At 28.4% G+C, this 24665-nt stretch overlaps 1 protein-coding gene across 2 annotated transcripts; it reads left to right on the forward strand.

The window, feature by feature from the left end:
• The first annotated feature begins 22168 nt into the window (after positions 1-22168).
• Positions 22169-23564, forward strand: LOC101240403 (uncharacterized 37.1 kDa protein in transposon TN4556). Of its 2 annotated transcripts, none has more exons than XM_065792347.1 (3): positions 22169-22492; positions 22594-22762; positions 22840-23564. In XM_065792347.1, the coding sequence occupies exons 2-3, from the start codon at positions 22601-22603 to the stop codon at positions 23443-23445; spliced, it is 768 nt and encodes a 255-aa protein (XP_065648419.1). In that variant the 5' UTR covers positions 22169-22492; positions 22594-22600; the 3' UTR covers positions 23446-23564. The 2 variants fall into 2 exon arrangements, with proteins under 2 accessions (XP_065648419.1, XP_065648420.1); XM_065792348.1 differs by having other exon boundaries at positions 22177-22492; positions 22600-22762.
• Positions 23565-24665: the final 1101 nt, after the last annotated feature.

Genomic DNA, 24665 nt, shown 5'->3' on the forward strand with positions numbered 1-24665 from the left:
ATGTAATAAATTTAATCGAATCATTCATGGCATTTGCTTAAGAATCAAAAGCAATTAGGATGTTTTTTTTTTCCCCACGTGAAAGTAATTAAGAAAAGAAACTCCTTACGCCCCAGCTGGGACCCAACTGGACATACTATTGGGAATCATATGGGTATCATTGCAAATCTTTATTGGAATTTAATTGGGTCCACCTGGAACTGTTACAGTTTATTTATGTTTTTTGTTTAAAGTTTGCCGTTTGACAAAGAGTTATACGATATAAAGCATGATTGTTTGGTCTGATATTTTCTTTTTAAAAGTCAATTTAAAGTCATATGTAAACTTCAAATTACTATTAAGCAACAAAAAGCTATTATTATACCGCGATTTGATTTAAAACTCTTTAACAGTGATGCTTCTCTGCGATTTATAGCCAAATCTCATGATTGCTTCATAAAATCCCATGATTGCATCATAAAATTTAATATAGTGTAATAACACTGATAAACAAATAAAATTTTATTGTACATATCTTGTTAACTAGGTGGTTTTTTAAAACAAATTAAATATGCTGATTTCAAATATGCAAACCATTTTTCACCATCACATTTTAGAAAAGATAAATATTTTTACTTAAAATTTATTAACAAAAAAAATTATGTGAAAAAATGCTAAAGGCTTTTAAAAAAATTTTAACAAAGTGGTTCTCAGCAATAATACAAAAAGTACTTATTTTTATTACAAACAAATGCCATTTTTAAAATCTCTATGAAAATACGCTTCTTTTGAGACCCAGGTTGACATACTTTTGAATAACTTTTTTTTCGACAATATTAGGGACTTTACCTTAAATACTAAAGATTTGAACCCAAATATCTTTACAACTTGACGTGATGGTGAAAAATGGTTTGCATATTTGAAATCAGCATATTTAATTTGTTTTAAAAAACCACCTAGTCAGAGTTGTTACGACATAATATGTCTGGCAGATCTGTCGACATATTTTTAGACATATTTTCTGCCGACATAAAATATGTCCCACATATTTTCTATCGACATATTTTGACATAACTTTATGTCTGAATTATTTTCTGCTGACATAAAATATGTCAGACATATTTTCTATGGACATATTTTGACATAATTTTATGTCTGAATTATTTTCTGCTGACATAAAATATGTTAGACATATTTTCTATCGACATATTTTGACATAATTTTATGTCTGAATTATTTTCTGCTGACATAAAATATGTCAGACATATTTTCTATGGACATATTTTGACATATTTTTATGTCTGAATTATTTTCTGCTGACATAAAATATGTCAGACATATTTTCTATTGACATATTTTGACATAATTTTATGTCTGAATTACTTTCTGCTGACATAAAACATGTCAGACATTTTTTCTATGGACATATTTTGACATAATTTTATGTCTGAATTACTTTCTGCTGACATAAAATATCTTAGACATATTTTCTATGGACATATTTTGACATAATTTTATGTCTGAATTATTTTCTGCTGACATAAAATATGTTAGACATATTTTCTGTCGACATATTTTGACATAATTTTATGTCTAACATATTATTTTATTTTAATCTAACAAATTTATAGCGCATTTCAGCTTAATTTAAAGAGTAAAGTGAAAATAGTCTAACAGAATTGTTGCTTTTTTGCAATCAGTTATGCTTTATAAAACTTTTATTATAATCCCTATAAGCAAAAATCCGTTGTTTTATATAGGTCTTTTTCTGCCCTTTTTAGCGATGCATCATTTGATAGTAGTGACTAATATTGACTAGTATTGATGCATCATTTGATAGTATTGATTAGTATCGATTAGTATTGGCGATTTCCCGTTATAAGAATCTAAAAACCATCTCAAGCTGAATTTCTATTACTGAAAGTGGTTTTTATTAGTATGACTAAATTTAAAATTATTCTTTTAATTAAAATAATATTAGAAAAAAAACATTATCAGTTATTTTTAATTAATAGTTGATCTTGAAAAAGGTTTCATTATGAAAAACTGAATTCAAAAGATTCTAATAATTTATAACTAATTACGAATAATATACTTATAATTATAATAGTTATGATACATTTATCATTAAAAAAACTGACAATTGCATTATAATTGCATAGTTAACTGCCATAAACTTGCATAAAATGTTTTGAGTGAAATATATATTTTAAAAATTATTTATTTTGATTTCCTAACGATTTAAAGTCAAAAATGGAGAATAATTTATTAAATGAACAAGTGAAAACTCAATTTAAAATAAATAAAGAAGGAGGAAAATGTAAAATGTGCAAAAAATTTTACAAAGGCAAATTAAGTAACCTCAAAGATCACCTTCTTCGAAAACACAAAGAAAAAGCCGACGAAATTGAATTAGTTGAAGCTACCCCAGCTACAAGGCATCGAAATGACAATGAAATTCAATTAATTAAACGAATCAAGCTAGAAGTTGACGTAAATCAATTAATTGGAGAAATGATTCGATTAATGATGCGCCGTAACTTGTCTTTAGCATCAGCTGATGAAATCGGACAAATGTCTTTAGTAAAAAATGCACTCAAAAAATTCAATATTTTTATAAATCGTCACAGCATGAAACGCTACATTCAACATGCATGTGAAAATATTTTTTTGCTAATAAGAGAAGAAACTGAAAATGTTCTTATGTCGTTGATGTTCGATAGTGCGTCGCGATATGGAAGAAACGTGTTTGGAGTTAGTTGCAGATATATCAAGGACGGGGAAATAGTTGACAGAACTTTAGGCATAATTACTCAAGAAGGTCGACAGTTTGGCGAAATTTTGGCTGCTCAATTGGAAAATGTGATTGGAAAAATTGGAAAATGTGCTAATGATATCTACACAACTTGCACAGATCAGGGAAAGAATATGATGAAGGCTTCAAATATTCTCCAAAATGCACAAGATCAAATGAAAGTAATCCTTGAAATTTATGGTGACGAATTTATAGATTTCGAAGACGAAGAAATTGATATTGGCGCTTTAGAGAATGAAGAAGGGAATTATAGTGAAGCCCACACTGTTTGCGTTGAAAAATCGGTAGGATTGTTCTGTTCAGCCATGTTTTGTGGCGCACATGTGTGTCAGCTAGCTGCCAAGGACGTAACGTCAATGTTTGAAGATGCATTGAATAATATAAGAAAAGTTGCTATTGAATCCAAAAAAGTAGCATATATTCAAACATATAAAAATCTAAAAAAGCCTCGTATAGACATTGCACCTCGTTGGGATTCCACTTTTTTGATGATAAAAGATTTTCATACCAACGCAGAATCATATCAAAGGAGACACGACAAGTTAAAGTTAAATGATGCATCATGGAGCTTAATAGATGAATATTTCAACGCATTTTTACCAATCCATTCGGCCATGATGGATTTTCAATCACCAAAATTATCAATGAGTGAATTCTACGTTCGATGGATTCAAATGAAAATAGAAATCGAGGACGTTCCAGCAGGTGATTTGCGATTAAAATTGTTACTGACCAACGCAATTAATACACGAGAACAAGTTTTTTTTAAATGTGAAGCCTTTATTGCTGCTTTAGTTCTGGATCCTAGATTTTCCTTTACATCGGGTCATCAACTGTTTAATACAGAACTGTTGAATAGAGGAATCACACAGTTGATCAAAATCCATCAAAAACTTTGCACTCGACAAGAACAGTCAAATTCTTCATCAACAGAAGAATCCATACAATTAAATGCGTCATATTCATCAAATACTTCTGAAGAGATACTTCCGATGAACTCAGAAGATGTTGAAGCTGAAAAATTACGCCGTTTCATTGAATATACTGGAGGAGGAACAAGGCAAGGTATTATTAATGCATCTTCAGAATCAGATGAAGATATTCGTCAACTAGTTTTAAAATGGGCTCTTAATGAAGCGCGAGTGACATTAGACGTTGAATTCAACATTCTTGCTTACTGGAAGAAAAATCAAAAAACAAAATGGGATCGGCTCTATGAAATTTCGCAAGTAGTTTACGGTGCAGCGTTCTCCAGCGTAAAAGTCGAACGTGATTTCTCTGGATTCGCTTTGGTTTATAGCCATCTACGTACTCGCATTTCAAATGATTTCTTAAACTCCATCATGGTGGTAAAAAACAATCTGGATTTAATTGATAAAATAAAATTCGTTTAAAAAACTTGTTTACTTATTTAAAAAACAATTTCATTTTTTTTTAGTCAAACAACTGTTTTTCTACAAGGTCTCCTAATTTGCAATAGAATCTTTTGAGATTTCATTTTTCATTATGAAAACTTTTGAGGAATTGTCAATTGAACCTGTCATTTTGAAAAGGACACAAGTCCAAAACTTTTACCAATTAGTTAATAAATTTAAATTAAAAATTTCTGTATGATTTAAATTTTTTTATAAAAAATAAAAGTTACATAAGTTATATATGTTCTTGATTTATCTACTTTTATGTTAAATTTCTTTCGTAGTGTAGAAATTATTTTATTTAAAACCATGTTTTGTTAATTTTTAATAGTTTAAATAAATGGACTTGCGCCCTTTTCAAAATGACAGGTTCAATTATTTTATTGTTAAATAAATCATAACTATTATAACTATAAGAATATTATTCGAAATTAGTTATAAGTTACTACCGGTTAGTCTTCTTAATATGAATTTAATGAGCTGAATATAATTTTTGCGAAATATTTCAAATTCTTCAGCTTAAAGGAATTTAATTTGGCACAAAGTTTTTGAAATGATGTGATTTTTTCATAGAATCTTTTGAATTCAATTTTTCAAAATAAAATATTTTTCAGGATCAACTATTAATTAAAAATAACTGAAACAGTGTTTTTTTATTATTATTTTAATCAAAAAAATAATTTTAAGTTTATTCATACTAATAAAAACCACTTTCAGTAATAAAAACACATCTTGAGATGGTTTTTACATTCTTATAATGGAAATTGTCAATATTAATCAATACTAATCAATAGGGATGGCAGTTTTACTTACTTTTTTTTTGCTTACTCGAGTAAGTTAATATATATTAAAAAGTAAATTACATAAGTAATTTGAAACGTTTTATGTAAATTTACATTTCCCTATAAGTAACTTATTTTTTTGAAACGACTTTTATTTTTTAAAGTAAGACTTTTTACTTTCAAAAAAAAGTTATGTAAAAGAAGTTTACATCAAAAAGTAATTTACTTTTACATGTTTTTTTTTTTTTTTTTTAATGTTAATTCACCTCCCCAAGGCCGAGAAAGCCACTACATACGAGGAGGCTACTTAATTGTGGTTATAACCCTCTCTCAACTCTATAACTCCGAAACACGAACCTTGACGAACAAGGCCGCTGCGCGGAGAAACAAGTTAAGCGCGGTACTACCAGGGACGTGGTGGGGATCGAACTCGGAACCTCTCGCTTACAAAGCGAGCGCACTACCACGACACCACTACCGCATTTTATTCGGTAGTGGTGTCGTGGTAGTGCGCTCATGTCGTGGTAGTGCGCTCATGTCGTGGTAGTGCGCTACATGTAAAAGGAAGTCACGTGAAAAAGCTATTTTATTTTTACATTTAAAAGTTAATTACTTTTGAAAATTACATTACATAATATAAAAGTTTCTCAAACTGTAATTTACATTTACCTATAAAAGTAACTAATTAAAAAAAAATTATATTATAAAGTAACTTGCATATGAAAGTAAATTACATAAAAGTAATATGCTACCAAATGTAAATTAAATTAACAAATAAAATAATATTTTTTAAGTAGGAATTTTTTATTTTAAAAGTAATAACAAATCTTTATTAAAAATAAATTACATCAGAGCCGTAACCAGCTTTTTTTGGTCTTTGAGATAGCTAACTTCCAAACATGGAGCAAACTCCAAACATTTATATGTTTATACTTATGTCAAATAAGGATGCTATGCATAAAATTGCGATGATTGGAGGCTGGGAACAAAAAAGCCCCAAATTTTGTGCCCCCCCCCTCTGCCCCAAATGTGAGAGCAACAAGTTGATGAAATATTTTTTGTACTGTTTTTAACTAGACTAATATTAATCGATAAATTTTAAATTTCATAGTAAAACATTTTGGCTTTCAAAAATTATGACCATATAAAGTTTAAACCCCCCTCAATTTGAGGTAAAAACGATTTATAAGTAGATAAAGAAATAAAAAGTATGGTCATTAGAGCCTGTATACAAAAATGCCCTTAAACATTTACCATCCCTACTACAAATGTGAGGGCAACAAATTAGTAATTTTTATTGTTTTTGTTTTCTTACACTAAGTTTACATCCTCGCCAAATGAAGTGGTTGTTTCAATCTTTTTCTAAACATTCTTATGTGATGAGGAAGAACACACTTAAGTTTGGTACTTTAGTATGTTTTTGTTTATACCACAACATTGCACAATTTTATAGAAAATTTAATATGAAATCTTATAAAAACCATTTTGACCAAAGTTATTGCGTTTACATAATTATATTAATATACATCTCATAATTTACGAGCGTAAATTTTGAGATGTAATATTGATGTAATTATTAAAGACATTATTGTGTTATTGGTTATTTGGTTATCCATAAAGTCTTTAAATGAGTTTAATGTGGTTTTTAACAACACCTTAAAAGTTTTTAGAAAACCTCATTTGTACGTAACTATATAATAATATTATTAGTTAAAGAAGAGGCTATTGATAAATTAATTGTAATTGGTTTGTTGATAAAAGGAACCGTTGCATGTACAAATTGTAAAACTTTTTTACATTTTCCTAAACATTCTTATGTGATATAAACAAGAACATACTTGAGTTTGGCACTTAAGTATATTTATTAACCAAAATCATTGGTTTTTCAGAATCATAATATTACATCTCAGAGTTTACGCAAGTATACATCATTATATTATTGGTTACCATAAAGTCTTTAAATGAGTTTAATATGGTTTTTAACAACACATTTAAAGACTTCATTTTTACGTAGCTATTAATAATATTATTAGTTAAAGATGCTGTTGATTAAGTAACTTTAATAGGTTTGGTAATAAAGAATACGCCGCATTTTCAAATTATGAAACTTTTTTACATCGCTTTTAATGTGGTATAATACCACGCAATACTTGTATTTAAATGCATTTAAAGTTAAATCATGTATTTTGTTTAATTTATATTTTCATGGATAAAATTTTTTTTAACCATTTTATTTATATGTTAAAAAAAAATAAAAATTCAAAGTTTCTGTTATTTATGCAATATTTCTTCTGTTTTAGTATGTTATTTTAGAAAAAGGTTCACCTTTTTCTAAAATAACAGACTAAAACAGGAGAATTTGGTACTTCAGATACATATACTTTAATTTTTTAGATATTTTTTTAAAAAATACAAAACTATAATTGTCAACTTAAATAAGGTTGTTAAACTCAAACTTCAGAAAAACAAATGATCATCAATTTTTAATGACAGGTTTTTAATGTCTTTATTATGTACGGATATTTAGAGGCTTGCCAATAGGACTATTTTTGTCTACTTCTCTTCCCCGCCTTTCGTATATTTTACAAAAGAAAATTAATAATTTGTAACGGCAAATTAAGAAAAATAAAAAGTTATAAAAATTAAAAACCCATCACTGTATTTAAAGAATGTCTTTATATAATAATAAAAAAAAAACCAATGACGAAATTATATTTTTAAAAAAAATTAATTTGATAATTATCGAATCCCATTTAAATCCCCTAGTTGGGGAGGTTGCTCAAAATTTATATGTTTATAGTTTTTGAACATTAAGAGATTATTGCATGATTTTAGAGACTTGTTAATGAACTTAAATTTAGTTTAAAATGTTAAAAAAAAGTATTTATAAATGTTATAAACTCATCATTCTCACACTAGTGGTATAAATGGGAAGTCAACATTTTTAAGGGTTATTTTTTAGCAGACTCCGATTATCGCAATACTTTTGAAAAGCTTTACATAAACATGAATATATAAATGTTTGGAGTTTGCTTCATGTCGTTACATAAAGTTAAGTTCTCAAACAAAAACAAAAAGCTTGCTACGGGCCTGATTTAAAATTTGTGATTGGAATCTGGTTGTTTAAATATTGTGATTTGCACTTTTGTTATTTTTTTTACAAAATTTAAAAATAAAAACAGTAACAAAAATTTATTGAAAAAAAAAGAATTTGATGTTATTTTATCTGTATGATAAAACAACATCAAGACAATCTTCTTCACAATCGAACATATAATTTTAAACTTGAAAGTGTGCTTTTTTGAACCATCCTACTAAATACGCTATATTAAATAAATTAAAATAAGCGGTTTTTGCGGTTATAAAAAGTTATAAATTTTTTTTCAAGTTAAATACTTTTACATTTATACTTTTTTAACTTTAATTTTTTTTTCAAATTAATCTTGATGTTATTTACATCAGTTGTTTGAAAGTTTTTTCTTGAAAGACTGTCTGGTTTAATGTTCTTGCTTTGGAAATGGCTCTACATTTTGCAATTTTATTCTAAGTTTTGTATTTTGGCTTCCTTTATTCAGCGTGGTTGTTAAAAACCAATCTAACCAAAAAAAGTTATTTCTGGAAATGACCAACTCGAATAATTGTTAGATAATAGAATAATAAAGGAATACTTGTTTTCTGGAATGGACTAATTGAATTTAGTTCATTCCAGACAACAGTTTTATGAATAGCTATTAATAAATAAACAAAAAAAATTAATATTATTTTCTGAGTGGCTGTTTCGACCAGAGCTGACCATTGCCGTCCCGAATGGGAGTGAGGGGGTATCCCCCACCCCAAAGCTATTATATATGCATTTGAGTCAATCAGAGACCTCTTCGGGACGGCTCTGACAACAACCACGCTGAATAAGAGAAGCGAAAAGCAGCAGCATAGCTACAAATACGCCCGGCTCATTTACGGTAAATTTTTATCAAGGCCACTAACTTAATTCCTCCCGAAAAAAAAAAATACTGAAACAAATAAATCAAAAAAATGTTTTCAAAGCTTTTATGCAAAAAATCTTTCTTTCTAAAAAGTTATAAACCCCAACTTTAAAGAAAAATAAAATATTAGAGAAAAAAAGTAAGGGTACGACCTCCTTGCCCAGGAAACAAATTTAATATGCACGTTCATCGGGACTACACAAATGCTTTCAAGATAAAGTAAAATCAAAGTAAAGCCGGAATGATAAAGTAAAACTAAAAAAAAAAAAAGATTCAAAAAAGTGGAGTTCTCTCCCGTGCTCTGAAAACAATTTTAACTTGTACTTTTATTAAGTTTACACAAATGCTGGAAGGTTTACACATGCATGAATTACCCATAGCTTAGAAAGTATGCCCCCTTTCCCCATCTTCCCCCGACAAACTTTCATTATGGCCATTAACCTAATCTGCTAAACAAACAAAAAGAAATAAAAAATCAGTGATTTATTAGCAGCCCCTATTAGTACTCATGCGACAGGAGCCTGTCTCTATACTACTAGTATAGGCTATATTTGCCCCTAATTATAATAGAACTACCCTTTACGATATACGTGAAAAAAAAACAGGCAATAGATTTGAATACGCTACCTATCTCAAAATTTATGTTAAATCAACATGAAATGACTGTTCTTTGAGAAAGTAAATAATATAACTTACTTTTTACTTACTTACCAAGTAAAGTATAAAATTTCATATAATATATGAATATAATGTATAAATAATTTTTTTCAAATTACTTTTGTGTACGCTATTTTTGCTAAATTTTACGTTTTACATCGTAACAACAACTTACTTTTACACGTAAAAGTAATTTGTTGTTACGATGAAGTTTTATTTTACTTTGTAAAGTAGTAATGAAGCAAAAAAGCAACAAATTTGTTAGACTATTTTCACTTTACTCTTTAAATTAAGCTGAAATGCGCAATAAATTTGTTAGATAGATTTTTTCTTCAAGAATATCAAACAGCAAATATGTCAGACATAAATTTATGTCAAAATATGTCCGTATAAAATATGTCTGACATATTTTATGTCAGCAGAAAACAATTCAGACATAAAATTATGTCAAAATGTGTCCATAGAAAATATGTCTGACATATTTTATGTCAGTAGAAAATAATTCAAACATAAAATTATGTCAAAATATGTCCATAGAAAATATGTCTGACATATTTTATGTCAGCAGAAAATAATTCAGACATAAAATTATGTCAAAATATGTCCATAGAAAATATGTCTGACATATTTTATGTCAGCAGAAAATAATTCAGACATAAAGTTATGTCAAAATATGTCTACAGAAAATATGTCTGACATATTTTATGTCAGCAGAAAATAATTCAGACATAAAGTTATGTCAAAATATGTCGACAGAAAATATGTCTGACATAATTTATGTCAGCAGAAAATAATTTAGACATAAAATTATGTCAAAATATGTCGACAGAAAATATGTCTGACATATTTTATGTCAGCAGAAAATAATTTAGACATAAAATTATGTCAAAATATGTCGACAGAAAATATGTCTGACATATTTTATGTCAACAGAAAATAATTCAGACATAAAATTATGTCAAAATATGTCGATAGAAAATATGTTGGACATATTTTATGTCAGCAGAAAATATGTCTCAGACATATTTGACAGATAACAACCCTGCACCTAGTTAACAAGATATGTACAATAAAATTTTGTTTGTTTTTCAGTGTAATCTTTTAATGTGGTTTTGTGCATATACATAAACTGAAGATATGGTTTATGAAATATATAATAATAATTCGTTGTGAAAAAAAAAAAAAAAAAAAATATATATATATATATATATATATATATATATATATATATATATATATATATATATAACATACAACACAAAGAAACAGAGATCATAAATAACTATTTTTAATATTATTTTGGGCGTACGATTCAATGTGCAGTACCTCGCACATTCTACCAAGTATTAGGCAACCAAACACATAAGCAAGTTGCAGCTTAAACTTTTTTTATCTGTTACATTAAAATATCCTTTTTTTCGAGTGTCATATCTGCTTCTATTGCATTTAAAAAACTTTTTTTAAAGCCTAAGTTTAACATAAACAACAAGTTTTAATAGATGTTGATTTTTTAAACATCTAGTGTATTGTCAAAGACTAGTCTTGCAGCATGTTTTTAACGTTGATAGAGTGCCACTAGATTTGATTTATGGAAACTTGCCCATGCTATGTTATCATATGTATAATAGGTTTGTATGAAAAAGAAATTAAGATGCTTTAAAATTTCTTGGAATAACATTGGTCTAGCTGTGTAAAGCATACAAATATAATTTCTTATTTTTAGTATTTATAAGGTCTATGTGCGTTTTCCATGATATATTCTTATCAATAAGTTTTCCAAGAATTTTAATTGCTTTTATTTTTTCGATAATTTTAAAAAAATTTTGAAAAAATATATTTTTTTAAAAGTAGGTCAAACCGTACTCAAAAAAAGCGAAATTTTGTAAAACTTTTTTTTTATAAATACAAAAATTAAAAAAAAATATATAGTTAAAAACTTATGAAAGTAGAAGTTTTTTAACTTTTAGATTAAAAAAACAAACATATATTTACGCAATAAAATCAAAAACGATAATTTTTCTATGAAACAATTATTATTTTCGAAACTTGTATATAATTTTCCTTCATTTGAGTAGCAGGTTGACTTTTAAAGTCAAAAAGTCTTAATTTTTTCAAACTATTTTGAACTTTTACTTGAACTATTTAAACATTTACCCAGTAAATGTTTAAATGTCTTAAGGTTGTACTAAAGTATTAAAATCATAAAAAAAGCGATTTTACGATTTTTATTTCAATAAATGTAGAATTCAATTCTGGTTTCATATATGTATAACTTTAATATGTTTTTTTAACTTTAATATGTTTTTTTTAACTTTAATATGTTTTTTTAACTTTAATATGTTTTTTTAACTTTAATATGTTTTTTTAACTTTAATGTGTTTTTTTAACTTTAATATGTTTTTTTAACTTTAATATGTTTTTTTAACTTTAATATGTTTTTTAACTTTAATATGTTTTTTAACTTTAATATGTTTTTTTTAATAATATTAAGAGATATAAGATTTTCAATAAATCAGGTATAATTTTATTCGCTTAGCAATGCCTTAGCAACGCCAAGCAAGATTTGGTTTTGCCCCAAAATCTTGTAATATATCCATGTTTTTAAACAGGGGGTCACATTGAATCTTGTCTTAAACCCATCAGCTAAAACCACAATATTTTCATTAAATCACGACTGCAAGTTTCAAATTCTTAAGTGAAACAGACACCTAACTACAAATACAATAATTGATTGTTCGCTGCTGTTCCATATTTATTTATTTTATTTAGAATTATAAAAAAATTTATTAAGTATATTAGTTGGTTTTTAAAGATGCAAAAGTCTTTAAAGCAAAGAAAAAGATGAAGTTTAAAGGTAACAGATTCACGAAAAATAACAAGCTTGATGATAAAACCATGCAATTCGATAAACGTTGTTCAAGTGAAAGAAAGCTTAAAAATAAAAAATGCAGTAGTTCATTTTGTAACAACGATGATTATAATATTTTAATAAATTTTACAATTCTTCAGAATGAGCTTGTAAAATTTATTTTTTGTCCTAAATGTAGGAAAACAGTAACAAATAATTTCCAAAAGAGAAAGGGATTTTCGTATCTTCTATGTTTGAACTGCACAAATTGTGACTGGAAATATGAATTTGAAAGCTCACAGAAAACAAATAAACTTACTTTAGGAAAATCTGTAAGCTACATTAATTATCAAATGGTTATAGCTTTTCATGAGATTGGTCAAGGTTATAAGGGAATCCGTACATTTGCAAACATTATGAACATGCCAACACCATTATCATTTCCTGGATATCAATTAATAAATAATAAATTGCATACTTTTTATAACGATGCAGCTTCAGAAAGCATGAGTAATGCAGCTTTAGAAACAAAGAGTTTACTTGCTACCAATACTTTTGATAACAATAGCATCATAAATTGCAAGGTCTCAGTTGAGGGTACATGGCAAAAACGTGGGTATTTGTCAATGAACGGTGTTGTAACATTAATTTTAAGAGAAAATAGAAAGCGTTTAGACACAGCAGTTTTATCCAAATATTGCAAAGAATGTGCCATTTGGAAAGGGAAAAAAACAAACCAGGGTACCTGAACTGGCAAACAAATCATATTTGCCAAGCAAATCACAAAAAATCTTTAGGTTCTATGGAGGCTGCTGGTACTATTTTAATGTTTTCTCGATCAATAAAAAATTATGGTTTGCGTTACACTTCATATATTGGTGATGGTGACACATCATCTTTAATGAAGTCAACTCTTCTAATATGGCGAAGAAATAACAATTGAAAAATTAGAATGTGTTGGCCACGTTCAGAAGCAATTAGGTACACGATGCCGCAGTTTGCTTCAAAGTATGAAGGGAAAAATACTCAGTGATGGAAAAAAATTAAATGCGGCAGGAAGATTGACCGATAAAGTTATAAATAAACTTCAAAATTGTTATGGAATGGCAATTAGGCAGAATAAACTATTATACCCAATGAAGAAATCTGTTTGGGCTGCGTTATTTCATAATAGTAATATAAGTAATCCCATCGAACGCCATCAATTCTGCCCTCAATCCAAAAACAGTTGGTGCTTGTGGCAAACATATAGGTTTAATATATAAAACAAATACAAACCCACATTGAATATACAATTTTCAATCAAAGCTATTCTTCTCCCAATTTTTTATGATCTTTCAAGCGATAAGTTACTTTCCAAATGTTTAGACGGACAAACCCAAAACAATAATGAAGCTTTAAATTCTATAATATGGAAAAAATGCCCCAAAAATATTTTTGTTGGAAAAAAGGTTTTGGAGATTGGAGTTTTATCTGCAATACTACAGTTTAATGAAGGTGCTACGGGTATTTGCAAAGTTTTTGAACGTTTAAAAATTCCTGTTGGACAATTTATGAATAAAAGATTTATTAAAAAAAGGAATACAACAAAGAAAAATCCTTAAAAATATAAGAAAAGGTTACTTAGACTTTGAAAATGAATCAGAAAAACAACCAGCTTATTCTATTGGTGGTTGGTAGTTGACTGGGAAAGTCTATTGTTTTTAAAACGTGTTTCTTTCCATTTGAAAACTTTCAATATACACGATTACGCAGAATTAAATATCTCAAGATCTAAAGGTGCAATTACAATGAAATTTTCAGGATATATTAATTATATTCATATGCAGGAGTTGTACTACAATTAGGTTCTAATACAAAATAGTTCATGAAATAATGCCTGATATGTCCGCCACCTGGCACCCGCAGCTGGTTCAATATACTAAAATTGCCTTTACTCCTAAACCATATGCATGCAGTAGATGATTCTAGTACAACTCCTACATCAATATGGGACCAATATTATTGTAAAGTTTTGGAGCAAATAAATGACCCTATCTTGAGATATTGCATTCTACGTGTTTTTCTTGTTACGTGTTTTTAGATTTGGGTAAGCGAGGCAAAAAAATTTTTTGTTACGAATTATTTCAAAATTTGTATATTTTAGTTTTTTATATATAAAACTTCTAATTGCAATTTTTTAATACATTATTTAACAATTTAATAATAGCTTTAGTACCACCTTAAGACAAGTCTAAAAATATTTTTTATTCAAAATTTTTGTATTTTCAGTGTTATTTTATTATATAGAATATATTTAGAATTATTATATAGAATACATTTAGAATTATTATATAGAATACATTTTATAGGCAAATTTTGAAAATTGCTTTTTGAGACTTCCTAATGTTCGTTTGAGTATTGCTTTTGAAATCTAGATTGTTTATCATTTAAAAAATTGTTACTAGTTATATAATTTATTGTTTTACTGTTTGTTCAAAAAGTTCAGAAAAGACAGCTAAGATTGAAATGGGTCGGTAGTTAATTAATGAGAATAAATATAGTTAATATTAGTAAAACTTTTGCAATTTATTTAAATTGATTGTTCCTGTTATAACTATAGATTTAAAAACTTCAAATATGGGTTTGTTTATTACTGAAAAGATATTTATTACGACATTACTACAAATCTCGTCGATTCCTGGTGCTTTGTTAATTTTTAGAAAGTTTTTATTAACTTTGAGTTTATCATTGAATTTCAGTTTGTTAAATCAAAATTCAAAAAATAGAAAATTATTTTCTGGTTAGGCATAGACTAGTGAAACAAAAAACAGCAAGGAAAAGTTTCTAGAATGAATGAATGTTTTAATAGAACGAGAATGTTTTAAATTCGCAGCAAGGCACCTGAAGATGGAGATGTTAACAATTATCATTTTTGACCGTTTTAAGTAACGGTTAGACTTTTTTTTTTAACTAGTTTTGATTGTCTAAATTGATTTTTTATCCCCAAATAACCCTATTGAGACACATGCTGAAAAAAAAAACTAAAATTGGTTATAAATAATGAATTTTGACAAAATTTATACAAACTACTTATACAAAACACTTTATAGATAATATGATACGTAATGTGTGTTAGTTTAGACCTGAAAAAGACCGTTCACGCCTCCTTTCTTACAAATGTAGTTAAACTTGCCCAGAGTTTACGTAACCAGAATTACGTACGTGGCGTTGATCCAAGGATCTCGAGCGTCTGACCACGCTAACCACTGCTCTATGGCTGTTCGGCATTTCTACGAACTTTTTAAATTATTAAAAACCCTATACAATATGGTTTTTAATAACTCAAGGTGTGTTGATTAAAATTGTGAAAGAGAGGAGAGATGTCCTGTTGGTTAAATGGATTTGCCAAATACATTTAAGATATATATATATATATTTTGAGAATAAAAATCAACTTTTTAGTTCAGCAACTGCTAACTGATAAAGTGTTTTTTATGAGGAATTTGTCAACATTTTGTCAAAAATGGCAATATTGGTATAACTTGGGCATTTTATAACCGATTTTGCTTCAGAAGGTGTCTAATCAGGGGTATTTTGAGGTAAAAAATCAATCAAAAATAGCGAAACTATTAAAAAAAAGTTAAAAATGAATCTAACTGTTACTTAAAACTGTCAAAATATGGAAAGTAAATTTGGAAATATTTATATCAGGAAAGCTATTTGTTTTTGTTTTTTTTCCCCAATTTTTTTTTTGTTTTTTGAAAAGTAAGTTGGGAAATGATTCAAAAAATCGTTTTTAACTATACCTGTTTTTAGAGAGGTATCTAAAAATGCGTTTGTCAAAATGTTACAATGGAAATTTTGATTTTCATTTTACTTTAATTAACTTATAAAATAAACTTTATAATGTTTCATACTTACGTACTTCATATTAAAAAAAAAAATTAAAAATGTCTCTTTGGATTATTTTTAGATTAATCTAATTTTGATAAATTGTTTGGAGCAACTTGACATAACTTGCTATAATTCAATGAAAATTAACCGTTAGCGGACACAGTTTTATTAAAGTAGTCAGTGGCTCAAATATCGATTGGTATTTGGAATAGAGTGTATAAGTGGCCGTTACGGTAACTTTTATAAATTTTTAATGAAAAAATTAAAGTTTCTACCAAATAGAAAATATTTTACTATTTAGAAAAGTGATGATCAAACTGTAGTAATAAAATTTCATAATACTAATACCTCGATATAAAACCACGGTGTTTTCATACTCAAAAATTACACGTTATTGAATAACTTCATTTAACATCTTCATTTTCTCTTAGTTTAACGGGGGATAACTAAACATCCGGATAAAGTTTAAAGGATCATAACTTCCCCGTTTCTTAATGTTTTATAAAAGTAAAAAAAGTATTTTATAGAGAATTATTTAATTTATTCAATGTAATATTCAATTTGATTCAATCACTCCATTTCGTCTAACACTTTTTAATTAAATTCTTGGTGCGACTAACTGTTTCTTGGATAACATTAGGAACAACTTTGGTCAAAAAATACTTAATTCTTTCTTTAAGTTGTGAAAGTTTTCTTGCTTGTCAATTATTCTTATACATAAGACCTTTCAATATTGACCAAAAATTTTCAATGGGCCTTCGGGTAAATTTGGCGGATTATCTTTTTTTGGTACATTATCAATATTTTCAGCCTTTAAATATTCCAATACGCTTTTAGCATAATAAGCAGATGCAAGATCTGGCCAGAACATAAAATTATCATTTAAATAATTCTCTTCTATAAACGGGATAAATCTCTTTTGAACACAATGCTCTAAGTAAATAAACTGGTTGATAGCGTTGCTAGATTCTCAAAAATATGGTTTTGAGGCACCTTTAGCTGAAATAGCGATCCAGACCATTTTTTTTCCTGGAAACTTCTCTTTTTGGCTGTATTTTACATTCGGTGGAGTCAATAAAGTATCACTGGAGTAGTAACTAGCATTTCCATTTATCGAACTTTGATTTAAAGTAAAATACGATTCATTGTCAATGATCCATTAAAAGTCTCGGTAATTTTGGTAAAGCCGAATGCAGCATGTTCGAATTCATCATTTGTTAATCTCGCTTCGGAATCTTTTGCTTTTTATAACATTTGATAGCAGACTGATTTCCGAGTATTTTATTCACATACGGTTTCGAAATACTGAATTTACGAGCTATTTGCTTCTGTGAAATACCATCTTGATGGTTAAACATGGTTTTAAGCTTAGAAACCTTACTTTTTGGCATTTTTTTGGCTATACGACCACTTCCAGGCTTTCTTTCATGTCCAAATTTGTTTTCAGCGCGTTTTATTATGTCATAAAATAAATGGTAGTTCTTGGAATATGTTCAGCAAGAATATGCTTTACTGTGTATGTTTTGCCGAGATTTTTATTTTCCAAATAAAACTTATGCACACGTTTCCGCTGCTCATTTTCGTTTTTTTAGTTCACCTTCATTTTTAAATGATTGATTTAAATACTTTTTATGTTTTTCTAAAAAAAGAATATGCGAGCTAAATAAATATATTTTAATTATTAACACGAAGCAAAATTAACTTTAACTTTGTCCGGATTTTTAGTTATCACCCGTTATCTTTTTTAGCATATTGGAGAAGAGATGTTGGTCATCTTTCGCTAACTTCTGGTCAACTTTAATTTTCCAATTAAAGTTTTGCAAACTCTGCAAAATTATAAAAACATTCATTTATTTTGATTTTCTTTAGTTGTATGAAGAATAAACAACTAAGTTTTTAAGATTATAAAAAAATTATAAATATTATTTATTTTTTTTAGGAACATGCTTCTTGCGGGTGACAATTGAAAAACTAGCCTGGATTTAAAGTAAAATAACTCGTTTTAAGGTAAAGGTATAACGAAAAGAAAATATGTTTTAGAAAGTAATTTTATTTTAGTTTTCATCTATATAGTCAGTTATTTTCAATTAAACCTACCGACTTTATCAACTAGCCTTGGTATAGACTGTGCTAAATTCTGTAAAAGCTCAATATCAACTTTATTAAGACAATAACCGATCCTATTTTTAAAGATTTTATGCTTGCTTATGCTACTATTCTTGTATATAAGGTCCTTCAAAATCCTCTAAACATTTTTGACGGAACAACATTCTGACAGGTTTGCAGGGTTATCCGCTTTCTTAACATAATGCTTTTTTTTTCTTGTTTAGGCACGTGATTACATTTTTTGCATAGTGACATGATGCCAAATTTGGTCAGAATACATATGCAGCATCTAAATAATACTTATCAATAAATGAAATAAGTCTCTTCTTAATGTGATTGTTTAAATAGATTTCTTGATTTATGGCCAGTCCACTAGGCAAAAAATAGGGCTGAGAAATGTGATTTTCAGAAAAAGCAATACATATAAGCATTTTTTAAAAAACTATAATTTTGTTTGGTATTTAACTGTCGGCGGAGTAGATTTTACACCGTTAGTATAAAATATATCCTTTCCATTGATGCTGGAATGATTTAACGTGAAATAAGACTCATCGTCGGTTTGCGATTTTTGAATTTCTGACGCAATCGACTTCACTTAGTTCCAGCAACTGCTTTTTGTTGGTCTGAACTTTCGTAATCGTCATTTTTTTTCTTGGTTTAATTTTTGTATTTGTTTTTTAATCTTATGCTAATGTGCTGTTGAGTACAGTTAAACTTTTTAGCTGACTGTCGTTGAGGAACTCCGTCTTTATAGTCAAACATGAGTATGATCTTTTTAATATTTGTCTAATTTTTTTTAGCCTTTCCTATATTTCTTTGAACTCTTTGTCACCCAGATTCGTTTTGTTATTTTGTAGTGCTTTTAGTATTCTCAGTTTTAAAAGTCATAAGTGAACTTTTTACAATTTTCTACAATCTATAAATACATTTTCTAATTTCTTCTTGTTTTGAATATATTTTTTCTTTCATTTGTCTATGAAAAAATGAAAGCACATTAAATATTTAAAAACTGGAATAAAAATACTTTTTAAAACATTTTCCTAGTTGTTTTACCTTAAATAAGTTTTTAAATCCAGTTTTAACTTTGTTTCTAACTAATTTTTAACCTTAATAATAAAAAAATAAATAAATAAATTGAGTAAGTTCTCATTACCTATTAGACACCACCACATTCCACACCAGCACAGGGCAGTAGCTCTTTTGACTAAGAGCGATGACTTGTGGCCTACGGTGACTAGTGTGTGCATTCGATCAATTGAAATCCATTCTGTAGGTCTTACGTCTGGCTCTGATGTGCTAGCCCATAAGCGCAAGGAGTGAGTGTGTTTAGCTTTCTATTCACCCGATTTAAAAGTGAACGAAAACATAACGAGACCATACGAGACGACCAAACGGTACATACTAATGCACTACACCATCACACCTGTAGACATCAACAGTCTCAAAAATCACTTTATCAAGTATTTGTTCTTTGTTATATACTTTTGTTCATATTCTTTTTTTGACCTTATCCTTGTATATTTTTTCAGATTTGTGTTATTACGTGTGAATGAGACCGCATATTTGTGAGAAGCATAACAGCGCGAAAATTTTTCGGAAAATTACGTATTAGCGTATTTTTATAACAAATGTAATCTTGGTTTGTATGTACTGAACTATACCACTAGATAAGTTTAGACATATCACAATCTCATGAGGTTTTTTGTTTCTCTTTTGTTTCTATCTAGTTTTCTTGATCTGACGTCGCTAAGTTAGTTTGTTGTGGTTTGCACTATACAGTGTTCACTAACGTTCGTTAGGTTGTTTTGTCAACAATATTATTTTTAAACGTTACGTTTTTCAGTGGTTATAAGCTAATAGTAAAAAATCGCATTTATTGTCTCATCTGTTTATTTTTTCACTATTCTCTGCCTACTGATTATATGTCGATATTTTTTTATCTCTGGCTAATCATTTTTTAATTTATCTGAGTCTGTTTTGTGTGAAAGCTTTTGTCTCTACTTATCAGGCGAGATTTATATTTCTCATACTATTGGAGTCACCACATTTTCTACCGTATTTTCTACTAACTACTTTATACTAACGACAAACATTCTTAGTTAACAGGATTATGAGTGGTATTTACTTATTATATTTATAAGACACATTTCAGCCATAAAAGAAAAGGTAAGTTACTCATAATTATTAATTACTATTTTCTATTTGCCTTAGTTTATTTCTATACATTGTATTGTTTATTTTTATACATACGCATACATGCATGTGTACACGTTCGTCTATTCTAATGTAAGTGTACATGATATTTATACGTATTAACATATTTGCGTATATTCACACCACGCGCATCCCTTACCACCCTCATGAGATCTCTAAGAATGTTGGAGCTGTATTTAAAACTGGGATAGGGATTGGGATTTTTGGCTTTTGTAGTGTAGTCCTGTTATATTGCAATATTGACTAGCATGACGTAGAGTGCAGGCGGTGAGATCTGTTGCAAGGACACGCCCCTGACGAGTGGCGTTAGTGCAGGTCTCGGGCTCTCCGAAACGTCATTGGTGATCGCAGTGCATTCCTGAGGAGGGGGATCACCATTATCCACTACTTAATTCTGATTGGTTACCATGGCACCAACATTTTTTTACCTCTTACACCCACGTATTATAGCGCTTTGTGAGCTTTATATTATGAATTTGTTACATTAACGACATTTATATACTTTTATCTCACACAGGTGATTATCAGTTTTCAGTTTGTTATCTAGAGTTTAGACCATATATAGTAGTACATTTACTAGCCTATTTTTTCTTTTTATATTGCTCGTACTTATATTTTTTATCATTTTACTTTATATTTTGTTATCTACTTATTTTATTGTTTTTGTATGGTTCGATAATTTTAGCCATGGTTGCCTTTAATGAACCAGCGGATCGATATTGACTTGTTTACTCATAGATCATTGTTTTATCATTTGTTTAGTATGACTAGAGCGTGAGTTATTGTTCACCTAATCCCTGAGTCCTAAAATTTTCATCCTCCTACAAAATAGTCTTTACATTCATTTATGGTTCTCACCCAATGACGTTATCTACAATCTACTTCTATTTTCACATCTCCCAGGTCTACGTGACTGGACGGCTCCGTTTGTCATTTTTTGCGACCATTGTGTCGCATAAACAAAAAAATGAAAGCACATTAAATATTTAAAAACTGGAATAAAAATACTTTCTAAAACATTTTCCTAGTTGTCTTACCTTAAATAAGTTTTTAAATCCAGTTTTAACTTTGTTTCTATCTAATTTTTAACCTTAATAATAAAAAATTAAAAAATAAATAAATAAATTGAGTAAGTTCTCATTACCTATTAGACCGGATGAATAAAAAAAAGTAATTACTCAGTAATTGGTCAGTTTTACGTGAATTTTTCAAAAACTTCAGCAGTTTTGCACAAATTTTTATTCACGTCAAGTTAAGCAATTAAAATTAAATAAATAAATTAAGTAAATTGCTTAACTTTACGTGAATAAAAATTTGTGCAAAACTGCTGAAGTTTTTGAAAAATTCACTTAAAACTGACCAATTACTGAGTAAAAGCAATTGCTTTTTTTTATTCACCCGGCCTATTGTTTATTTTAATTTTTATTTAAATATAAATAATTATTTACTTTACTGCCTATATAATATAGTTTATAGAACTTTTTTCTGATTGTTTAAATAGATTAATCACAAAAACATGACTCATATTGCATAATTGTGCATCTTGTCATAAACAGTAATTGGTGATGTACAATTCACGATGGCATCATGCAAACATTTTATAAATCATTAAAAATTAAAAAGCATTTTACATAATTGTCTTTAATCTTTCCGCAAATGTATTTCTTGCATTCATTTAAACTAAATTGCAATTTGGATATTTGGCAAGGATATTAGATGTTGCGCAAGAAAACTTGATTGTTACGATAGTTACAAATAAATACACACGTTATAAGAATGAAGATTGTTATAAAAGAATTATTTCATAAATATTGATTGTAGGTTTTTAAATTATTTTTGTAAATAATTCAATATTTAATTTAATTCAATTATTTAAATATAATGGAATTAATAATCAAAAATGTTTCTTATTTATGAGTTGTAGGATGGACGGAGGAACATCTGCGAAACTTTACTTACAAAAGTCTTTACGCGTGCAGCAATCGTATGGCGAAGATCTTTTAAGATTAGTCAATATTAAATACGGCGATCATGTTTTAGACATTGGATGCGGTTGTGGAAATTTGACTGCAATAATTGCCGATATAGTTAGCTGCCTCTATTATGTTCTATAAATTTTTTTTTTTCTTTTCACTTTTAAGCTATTCTAAAATCTTTAATTTAGGTTGGTCCGACAGGTAAAGTTGTTGGAGTAGACCCTGATATAGACAGAATTAAAGTGGCCAAAAAGGAATTTATAAACTATGATAATTTAATATTTATTTCTGCAAAAAGTATTAATTTTCCTATCGATGAAAACAACTTATTTGATTATGCGTTATCCAATGCTGTCTTGCACTGGATTCCCACAAACGAAAAAATAGCTACTTTTAAACGAATTTACAGTTCTTTAAAGCCGGGTGGGTTATTTATAGGGAACATATCATTTAAAACCTCGAAAAACCTTGATTTAGCTATATCGCTTTTAACAAAAGAAAACCAAGAAAAAGTATTAGACAGTTACTATAGAGAAGATCCTTTTAAGTTGCATGCAATGTTGATAGAGGCAGGATTTCTCCTTCTAAAGTACGATAAACGCTATAAAGAAGTTGAGATGGGATCGGTGAACAACTTTCTTCGTTGGGTCACTGCACTTTATGGTGGAAAATATGATTTCGAAGTTATCTATCGCGAATCATGTACAAAAGTGAAGTTTGAAGTATATAAAAACGGATCTGTTAAACACACTTCTGAAGGTGTTGTATTTGTTGCTTTGAAACCGTTTGTTTAGATTTTTTTAGCGAAACCATTTTTTGACATTTATAAAAGGTATTTTATTTAACTTCGTTTTTTACATTTTGTATTTTAGCAATTTTAAATTTCTTTTGGAAATAAAAAGTTACCTTATAACTTTGGTTCGCATTACCCCGTACTGTGTTTATTACTACCGTACCGTGTTTATAATCTTTGTACGTCGAGTAGTAAATAATCACTATTATAACTTTGGATCATATCAATTAATACAAATGTTTTAAGGTCAGTTTCCACTCATCCGTTTTTTCATAAGATCATATAAGAGAAGGAAAAAATATCCAAGTGAGTTTGCGAAGTTTTGCTTTGGACAAATTAAAATAAATACTACGCATGTTCAGGTGATTATTTTTTCCGTCACTTTTCTGTTCCCGTGAAAAAAGGGATGATTTGAAACTGACCTTTTTTGTAGTTTACATTAACTTAATATTGTAACCATAATGTTTTGCAATGTGACGTAACTTTTAGGCATTAGTATCGGTTTATACCAAATATAACTAAATGTACCTGGTGAGAAGCTGGCAAGCAACTAGTTAGCAATGTTTGTATCAATAAAAACAACGGTTCGCTGCCGAAGATTGCTGGATAAATAAGCTACCAACTAGCTAGAGAGAACTCGTAACGAAAAAAACAGCGATTTGGTCTCGAGAAACGGTAGCTAGAAAAGCCGCCGCCGCTAGCGATTAGCTACACACTAAAAAAAAAAGGTAGAAATTTCTACCTTAGGGTAGCATATGTGATATACCCTTAGTAAGGTATAATTTTCTACCTTTTAAGGTAGAAAATTACACCTTACTAAGGGTATATCACATATCCTACCTTAACTAAAAATTTCTACCTTTATTTTTTAGTGTGTAGCAAAAAGTCTTATAACATTATTGTATTACTCGTTCATATTATGCCACTTATTTATTGTTGCTACATATTATTAATTCGGTTTTTTACTATAGCCACAAACGGCTTTGTAAAAAAACTTGCTCAACACGCTTTATAGTAAACGCCAGATTTCTACTTATATTACCCAACTTTTTTTCATTTTTTGCTTGTGTTGAATTGATACCATCTTTTTGTTTTATTATTTTAGTAGTTTTATATAAACAAACATGTTGATAGCTTCAAAGTTACGGTAAGTTAACTACAATAAAATAATAATTAATAATGTTTGCAAGCTAAAAAGCTGTGGTGTGTATACTCACAACA

This window comes from Hydra vulgaris, chromosome 03, assembly GCF_038396675.1.
Source record: "Hydra vulgaris chromosome 03, alternate assembly HydraT2T_AEP".
Lineage (NCBI taxonomy): Eukaryota > Metazoa > Cnidaria > Hydrozoa > Anthoathecata > Hydridae > Hydra > Hydra vulgaris.

Excerpts from the sequence above, each read along its gene's own strand:
- LOC101240403 (XM_065792347.1), top strand. The coding sequence starts at position 22,601 with ATGGACGGAGGAACATCTGCGAAACTTTACTTACAAAAGTCTTTACGC. Across the intron at positions 22,763-22,839 it reads CTGCAATAATTGCCGATATA|GTTGGTCCGACAGGTAAAGT; the intron begins GTTAGCTGCCTC and ends TCTTTAATTTAG.